The sequence below is a fragment of the Pseudorca crassidens genome, chromosome 20 (genome assembly GCF_039906515.1).
Source record: "Pseudorca crassidens isolate mPseCra1 chromosome 20, mPseCra1.hap1, whole genome shotgun sequence".
Taxonomy (NCBI): domain Eukaryota; kingdom Metazoa; phylum Chordata; class Mammalia; order Artiodactyla; family Delphinidae; genus Pseudorca; species Pseudorca crassidens.
Window position 1 is genome coordinate 58,006,615 of NC_090315.1, and position 9,168 is coordinate 58,015,782.

The following is a 9,168-nucleotide window of genomic DNA, read 5'->3' on the forward strand; positions in this document are numbered from 1 at the left end:
CTTTCCAAATCATCTGCGCCACTCGACAACCCCCCTGCCGCCCCCCCCACCCCCGCCTCAACTGATGCATTTGAGACCCACTTGCCCCACGTAGTTAAATGTTTTTGAGCCTCTCCAGGATGGACGGCTACCTGTCCCTAAGCTGGACCTGGTCTCCACGGCCAAACACCCCTCCCACACTTCTATGGAGGAGAACAATGCAGGAGCTGTGAGGTACTCAGTCAAGAAGCCCGGGGAGAGCCAGCACGGCCGTCTTCACACACAGTTCGTGCCCCTGAACAGCAGACGCGTTCTTACGCCAGCAGCCACAACTAGGGCTGCTGAAGGGAACATCAAACTGGACCGCCTGAGAGAAACTTGGAAGTTCAGAGCCAGGAGGAACATGCATGCTCCCTCCAGCCCCTCGACCTCTGCCCGTGCCGGTTCCTCTGCTTGGAACACCACCCTCCCCGCCTCCACCATCGTCCCTCACCTGGGGAACTCCTACTCTTCCCCCCTCCTCTCCAAGGTCACCTCCTCCAGGAAGCCTCCCCACACTTCACCCCCGAGGTGGGCTCAACCCTCCGCTTCTGGCAGAACCACACCTTTCGTGGGCCCACTTTTTTCCCCATGGTGGGTGGAATCCCCCAGAAGGTTTGTCTACATCCTCATCTCCAGAACCTGTGAAAGGGACTTACTGGCAGTCCTCTTAGCAGATGCAAATAATGAACATGTAATTAAATGAAAAGGGTCTTTGCAGGTGAAATTAAGGATCTTGAGATGAGGTCATTCTGGATAAGCCAAGTGGGCCTTAAATCCAACAAGTGTCCTAATAAGAGACAGAAGAGGAGACACAGAGAAAGCTGTGTGGCGATGGGGCAGAGACTGGAGTGACATGGCCACAAGCCAAGGAACGTCTGGAGCCCCCAGGAGCTGGAGAGGCGGGAAGGACCCTGCCGACACATTAGTTCGGACTTGCAGTCTCCAAGACTGGGAGAGAATACACTTCTGTTGTTTTACGCTGCCCAGGTTGTGGTCCTTGGGTCCAGGGGCCTGAGGCCACAGCCTCACACCTGTGCATACAGCGTGAGGATCCCCATCTCGCTCATCCACCAGACTCTAAGCTCCAGGGAGACTGGGATCCTGTCTTTTTTGCTTACCGTTTAGCCCCAGAAAAGCACCTAGAACACAGCAGGTGCTTCGTAGGTATTTGGGGATGAAAGGAAGGGAAGGGGGGTGGGGGGTCAGGCTGAGCCTCTCTCTGCCAGTGAAGGTACGTCTCTGCTAACGCAGTGAGCTGTCCACGCAGGAGTAGCTGACCCTCGAGACGGTCCCTGAGCCTCTTAGCAGCCAGTGAGCAAAGAGCCCTCACAGCCCCTGGCCAGGCGCGCCTCTCTTTGGAGCCGAGGAGGGTCCAGGCTCATTAATTTCATTAACCCTCCGGTGCTCATGGGGCCATCAGAGACCTAAAACCTCACACCACTGACCTCCCAGTGGCAGGCAGCTTTAAACATTCCTCCCGTCCAAGGGGAGGCCTTGTACCTGGGGACAGGGCAGAAGTCTCACTGGCTAAGAGGAGGGGAGTCAGGAAATGATGGGGGAGTTTGACTTCTCCCCTTGTCGGGAGTTTCCACTTATTCATATTTGGGGTCCTCTCCTGAAGGCTGGCTGCCTGCCCAAGATGGGATCTTTAGACCATCCTGTGCAAAGGGCAAGCCACCCCCGCAGCATCCGTGTTACCCGGGAGCCTGTCAGAGATGCACTATCTCAGGTCCACCCAAACCTGGGCAGTCGGCATCCGTACTCCCGAAAGGTGCCAGGAGACCCCGCACGGAGCCTGCGGAGCGGCGCGCCACGTCCCTGCCTCCGCCCTGCCTGGCGTCCTCGGACTGGTCCGTCTGTGCCTGACCACGGACCCCCATGCGGGCCCCATCCGCTCTATCGCTGACCCTTTGCGGCTGGAGGTCGGGCTCCCTGTTCCGGAAGCGCGGCCTTTCTGCCGCACACATCCAAACACCGCTCTGTTGCCCGTCACGTGCGCCTGGACAAGCTGGGGCTCAGCGCCGCCTTGGCGGGGGCCTCTCTGCCCCCCTCCCGCTCCCACGGATGTCATCCCACCCATCACGCTGCCCACCATCTGACACTGTGTCATTCGACTTCTTGAATCTTGTCCCAGTTCCCTGTTAGAACAAGCTTCACAAGGACGGAGACCACAGCGTCTCAGCCACCCGGCGCCAGACAGGCGCTCAGCCAGCATGGGGGTGGCACGGGTTACACCAGACACTACACAGGGCAGCATGTGGCAGCTTCCAGAAGGACAAGAAAGGCCCCGTGGGCCCACCAATGGGGCCATTATCAGCCAGCTGCCAGAAAAAATCACTCGAGATGATGCCCGTCAAAGAGCTTACCACGAAATGCCTGGTTCCTATCAGCTCAAGGAAAAGACTGCTAATAACATGAAGCTGTGCTAAGCAGCAGCTCTTTCCCGCTGAGGACGGCCGGGCCCTGGAACTTTCTGGGAAGGGAGAGAGTTCAGGCTCCACACGCAGCCAGCAGAACTGGCCAAACACCGCTGACACCGTGCAGGTTGCAGGCGTCACGGCGGCCTCAGTGCTGACCTGCCCACGAGATTTGGGCTTTCACTGGGGAGCCGAGACCGGGAGGCAAGAGAAGTCAATCCGTGGCTCGGAGACAGCGCCTCCCCAGCTGAAAGGCCAGGTTCATTGGCTACAGGTGCCGAGCGCTCCGCATTGGAGCGCTGATTGGCTACAGGTGCCGAGCGCTCCGCAGGGACCCAGCACGCCTCTACCTCCCCCCCTCCCCACACCCCGCCTGGCTGCGAGGCCCTCAGCCGCCTAGAGGATGCTCTCGCCCCGGGTCTACAGGGGGATTCCCTCCTCCCTTCGTGAGCTGAGCGGGATGGAAAAGCAAAAGCCACAGGAGTAATTTCGGAGACAGGCAGCTCTGCAAAAGCAACACCCAGGGCTCTAGCTGGAAAAATAAAATTAAGCTCCTACCTGCCCCCGGAGACCCGCCCCCCGCCTCAAAATGCTCTCCACGGGCTTACCAGCTCCGCTAGGAAAGCGGGGGCCACCCCACCCGCCTTGTGGAAGGCCCACGGGAAGCTGAGCAGGCCGGCGCCCAGCGCGGACTTCAGGAGAATGAAGACAGCACCCAGTGAGGACAGACTGGGGCGGGCGGCCGTGGGGACCGGCTTTTCCGAAAGGCCTCTGTCTCCTGGCGTCTGTCCCTCCATGGCTAGAAGCAGCAGAGGGGCAGAGAGAGGGGGTGGTCCCGGCACTGTCTTCCCAGTTCACGGCACCCTTCTCCAGCTGGGATGCGTCTCTCCTCGATCCAGCCAGAGCCAGGATGCCTGTCCCAACCACCCCAGCCTCTGTACCCCTCTTCCCGAGCATCTGCTCCCCCCTTTCCAAAGCGTTATGCAACCACCTGCCCCCCAGCTTCCGGTCCGCACGCCTTTCCCCTCAACCAACGCTGCCCCCGCAACTTCCAACCTTGTTTACGGGCACTCTTGCCCTCCCACCCCCTTTCTGTTCCAAATCCCCAACTCCTTCCTCCCCATGGCTGTTCTCACCCACCCACCCGCCTCCAGGCCAACTTCCACAGCGAAGGGGCTCCAGCCCCTGGTCCTTACCACCAAGTCCAATCTTCAAGGCGACAGACAGTCCTGGGCCATCAGGGACGGGGACTCGGGCTCACTTCAGAGGACCCAGAGGGGTGGGAGGAAGGCTCTAGCTCCACCGGGGTGGGCAAATGCGTCATGAATTATGGGAGCCCTAGAGAGCACGTGCTGGGGTCACGTCCCCGAACCTAGGAGGACACGGACAAGAGGTCGAGGCCATCCGTCCCAAGAACTCGTAGCTTCTGAGACCTCTAGCCTGAGCACAGGCGTCTTAAGACTCCCGGGGGCGGGGCCTTCCCGGCCGCCCCGAGGGTTAGAGGGAGCTCAGCTGGGAGAAATCAGGGAGGCTGCACCAATCTCACCATCTCCAACGCCTCCTCCCGGGATGCCTCCCAGGCCCCCTACCCCCCTCTGTCACCTGCTAGGGGGGCCAGCCCAGTTTCCCATCTGCAGAAGGGGGTCCGTGTGCCCTCCTGGTGGGGGGGTGCTGTGGACTCACGCATGCAAAGGCTCTGGAGAGGCGCCCCAGTCAGACGAGCACGGGAATCATCTGGGGTCTTGTTAACAGGCAGGTGCTGATTCGTCCCACCTGGGGTGGAGCCGAGACTCCACGTTTCTCGCGAGCTCTGCGGAGGTGGGTGCTGCCCGTCCCTGGACCACACTTTGAGTAGAGACTACCTCTCCGACCCGATACAGTCGGCTAGGACGGCAGAATTCTGGAAACAGTCCCAACCGGGAAAACACAGCCCCGTGAAGGTCGGATCTTGAATTCAGAGGTGAACCTGTTTATTCCTGGCGCCCAGGCTCAAATCCCCCCGAGAGCATGTTAAAACACCGAGTGTGGGATCCATCAGCAGCGTTTCTGACTCAGGGGGTCCGGGGCCCCTTCCTGAGAACCGCTGCTGTAAGTTAAACATGTTCAATGCCTCCCCCAATCAATCAGTCCTTCTCCGTCGAGATCAGCACCAAAGGCTTTGCTCGTATGGTCTCAAGCCCCTGACCGTGCCACCTCCCTGCAGCGGCTCCGTTTATACTTTGCGGGCCCTGCTCCATCTGCTGAGTGGCCAGCCTGTCCACGGGCTCCAGGGGAAAGGGAGCCCGGAGCTGGACGGCGTCGTGCGCCGCAGTTCTGCTGCGACCACGTGAGCGGTGCTCACCGTGACCCAGGCCTGGCAGCAAGCGCCCCCCGCGTCCTCACTCTGAATCCCAAGGGCTGTCACCGCGGTCCGTAGGGCGCAGGGCTCCCACGGGTGGGGCAAGAGGCTCAAAACGTGAGCGCTGGCCAGGGCCAGGTCTGGAAATCAGCCCCGAGTGTGTGTCATCTCAAAGCCAGCAGTGTCACGCTGGCTCCTGCACCCGCCCGGACCCTGATGGTGCCCGGATGGGAGCGGACACGTAAGGGAGGGAATGAATGGGTGAGCAGACGGCAGGATGTGAGGGGCTGGGGCGCACCCCTCCGGAATTCACATGGCTCTCTCCCCCCACATCCACCCCGAGGCAGTGAGAAAGGAGATCAAGGGCTCTCAGAGCGGCCTGGCTTTGTACTCCTTAATCTCGGCTCTGGGCGCCCGGGGCACGCCCCTGTCCTGCCTGGGTCCCTCATTAGCTGCCCATTAACGTGCATGACTTAGAAATTGGCCACTGGGCTGTGAAATTCCACGCAATGGGGGAAACTTCTTAATTCTGAGGGGCTTTGATTTGCACTCTACCCAGTCTCAGGGCTGTGTGACCTTTCCCGGGGAGGAGAGGTGCCTGTGGGGCCCCATCTGTGTGGGTGGGCAGCCCTGGTGGCACACGGGGCTCAGCCCAGCGCCCCGCACACGGCCCCATGTCGCCCCCCATGGGAGCACCCGTCAAGGGATGTTCCAGGCTCCCTCCTTTCCGTCGCCACAGAGTACTGGTCACCTGACAGGTTGGGAACTTCAGGGAGAAAGTGACCTCAGCTCATTTCCGCAAACCTTTGTCTCACCCTTTAGAAAGTTCTGGAAGACAGACCGGGGCAGGAGTCGGGGGGTGGGATGGTCTCAGCAACCAGAGTGCCTAGGACTGAGATCCAGGCCTCACTGCGGTCCCCTGCGAAATGGTGGTAACAGCCCCTGTCTACCCTGCAGGGCCCTTAGGAGGACCCAGTGAGAAGAGGGTTGCTGTTGTTGAAATACGCACGGGGCAAATCCCATGACCTGCACATGTCTGTGTTTCTACCTCCGCCGGCCTCTGAGCTTCTAGGACAATGCTCTGAACCTGGGCTGCACAACACCCGAGGGACCCTTCAAAGTGCCGGCGCCAGGCCCACCCTCAGAGCTTCGGATGAAGCTGGTCTGGACTGGCCGGGCACCTGGTTTTCCATAACGCTCCCCAAGAGGTGTTCACGTGCCATGTGGAGAAGGAGGGCAGCCCTGTGCGCCTGGGCTCACGGCCCCTGCTCAGCCGCAGCTCTGTGCCCCGCCTCGGCCCTCAGAAGCAAGGGAGCGCGCATGTGACTGGGAGGGCAGGCAAGTGCGCAAACCTCAAGCCCGCCTCGGCGGAGGCCGGGGCCTCGGGGCATCTGTGGGATCAGAAGGGAAGAGGTCTGAGGCCTGCGCGGCCTGGGCAGGGAGGAGAGGCGCGCAAAGGTGACGGGGAGAAGGCACGGGAACCGGAAGCACGCAGCAGAGGACGGCGCTGGCTACCGCCTGCTGAGACAGGGTGGAGCCCCAACAAGGGCTTGATGAATGAAACTAGCTGGCACTCCTGACAGTATTTTCTTGTTTCTAGTTTCATATTTTGATCCCAATAAGCAAATACCACCTGTGGGCCAGCTGTCAAGGCAGCCACAGGCCCAAGACTGTTAACTGAACCTGCAAGATATTCCCTCAGGGGGCGCACAGAATGACACACGTGGTTACCATTTAGAATGTTTAGGGCTTTTGCCTAGGACAAGGTCAAGCAGGGACTGCTTCGTCTTCAGCTTTGTGCCCTGGCTTGGCCCTCAAAAGGCGGCTTAATAAATGAAAGGTGGAGTGAACCAGACGCTGCGGGAATAAAGCCTCAGGCCTGCAGATACAGGAGCTCGTGGACCTTTCAGGGCGACAGTTAACCTCTGCGGGGAACAGGCGCCAGCGCAGGGGCAGGAACCCAGTGCGGTTGGTGGGCAGACTGGCGGCTCCCAAAGATGTCCTCACCCTCGTCCCAGAACTTACGGCTGTGTCAGCTGGCCAAAGGGACTCTGCAGATGAGAGCAAGTGCCGACCTTGAGACGGGGCGAGTATCCGGGGTGGTCTCGGTGAACCCTGATCACCATCACAGCGTCCCGAGAACAGGGACACAGCAGGGTCAGAGGGCAGAGACGTGCGGACAGAAGCAGAGGGTGGAGTGGTGTGCACTGCAGGTGGCGGAGGGGCCCCCCGGCCAAGGGATGCGGGCGGCTCCAGAAGCTGGAGAAGGCCTGGGAATCAGTTCTCGCCTGGAGCCTCTGGAGGGAACCAGCCCTGAGTTTAGCCCCACGAGACTGATTTTGGACTTCCAACCTCCAGAGCTGCAGGGGATAAATGTGCTGTTTCAGGCCACTGCTTCCTGGTAACTGGTTATAGTGGCAGCAGGAAACGGACACACCCAGCATCCTGAGTGCTGGTGGTCGGGCACCTCTGAGAGGCTGGAGGCCCATGGCGTCCCCACCCCCCGACCCCCAAGCTCAACAGCAGGGGTCTTTTCCCAGCCGCAGAGCAGAGGTTGGGGGCCTCCAGGTGACACACAGCCCAAGGGCACAGGCCTTGCTGTCCCCTCCCTCTTTTTGAAGGGCTGGTGCCCTGAGTCATGATCCGGAGTCCCACTCTGGGTGAAGGAAAAGAAAACTGCACCTTGGATTGGAAAGTGAAAGGGAGCATCTTCACACAGTCTTAAGGTTGACCCTCCTCCACCCACTGCATCCAAAGGGAGAGGCACCCGGGAGGCATCAGCGGCCAGGCTGGAGGCTGAGTCGCAGGGCAGCGGGTGGGCTGGATCCTGGTCACCTGGATCCTGACCCCAGATCCATGCTGACGTGTGGTCTGGGGGGCCGGAGAGCCTCTCCCCGTCTCCGAGCCGGGGGCTCCCACCTGGCCTGTTCACAGGAATCCTCTGGGGAGATCTGTGTGGGGGTTTTCTGGTAAAATTACATGAAATTCACCATTTTAGCCCAAGTGTACAGTTCAGTGTCATTTCATGCACTCATAATGCTGTGCAACTGTCCCCACTGCTTAGTTCCAGAACATTTTCAACAGCCCAGCACGTCCCCACCAGCAGGCACACCCCATCCTCCCGTCCCCCAGCCCGAAGCAGCACTAACCTGCCTCCTGTCTCTGGATTTGCCTGTTCGGGACATTTCACCCAGATGGAACCCTACGCTATGAGTGTAATGTTTGCGAGGCGCCTCCACGCTGCAGCGTGCTCAGAGCTCGGCTCCCTTAGGGCTGACCAGTATCCCACTGTCCGATGGTCCTGCTGCTGTCGTCCATTCATCCATTTGATGGGCACTTGGGTAGTTTCCACCTTTTGGCTACTGTGACTCACGCGGCTATGAACTTTCAGGTACAAGTTTTTGTTTGAACACCTGTTTTCAATTCCTCTGGGTCTACGCCTAGGAGTGGAATAGCTGGGTTGTATGGTTATTCTGTTTACCTTGGGGAGCTTCTAAAACAGATTTCTAGGCTCTTCCCAAGGAGCATATGATTTAGTTAAGTCTACAGCAAGGCCCCGGAATCTGTGTTTACGACACTCGCCTGCACTGCTCTCATGTTACCAGCAAATTAAACCAACATTCTGCGTGTTAATATCCTCTTAACGGCACCACCGTTAAAAAAAAAAAAATCAAAAAATTGTTTTCTCTGAAAACTTCTACTTACTCTACATATGAGTCCTTAACTCACTTCATTTTCTAGCCGGTGAACCTAAGTAGCACCCCGATTATTACCAGCAAGCGGGCATCCTTCCCGCCATAAGGAAAGGGGAAGCAGTCTGGCACTGGGCGCTCAGAGCTCAGGCCCAGGCCAGACCTGGGCTGGAATGCTGGTCCCATCTCGGTTTTCTCATCTGAGAAATGGTGGTGAGAGCATCACGGGACCGATGAGACCCCAGATCCCACAGTGCACGCAGACTTTGCCAACACCAGGCCAGCGGTGTGCCCAGCAGAGGTAGCACGGTTGTTCAGGGCAGGTTCACCGAGCACAGACCTGTTCTGGTGGGAGGTCCTCAGGGTCCTCGTGCCCAGGCACCGGAGGGCTAAGTGCATGTGCAGGGAAGACCCTAGCTAGGCCCATCTGCCGATACAGGGCGGGGCTAAGGGTGGGCAGCTGCAGGTGTCCTGCTGCCCTTATTTCTGGCCCATCTCCACGCAGTCAGGGCGCTGCCTGGCTAGATGAGCACGGTTAGGGACCAGCCCTGGGGCCCAACCCCCATGCCCGGCCCCTCGGGGACCCCAGGGCCCCCGAGGACTCCCAGGCCTATCTGTGGTTGTGCTGGGTTGGCTCCTCCGGTTTCTGGTTTTTAAAAGAAATAGAGCTGTTCCCTAGAACAATGAGAGCTCACGCCAG

At 59.4% G+C, this 9,168-nt stretch overlaps 1 protein-coding gene across 1 annotated transcript in view; it reads right to left on the reverse strand.

Moving 5' to 3' along the window:
- Positions 1 to 3,916, reverse strand: part of SLC38A8 (solute carrier family 38 member 8) — a 37,587-nt gene extending 33,671 nt beyond the window's left edge. The window contains exon 1 of the mRNA XM_067718090.1: positions 3,047 to 3,916. Coding sequence (XP_067574191.1) covers positions 3,047 to 3,235 — 189 coding nt within the window. The 5' untranslated portion in view covers positions 3,236 to 3,916. The remainder of the gene's footprint in view (positions 1 to 3,046) is intronic.
- Between the last annotated feature and the right edge of the window lie 5,252 nt (positions 3,917 to 9,168).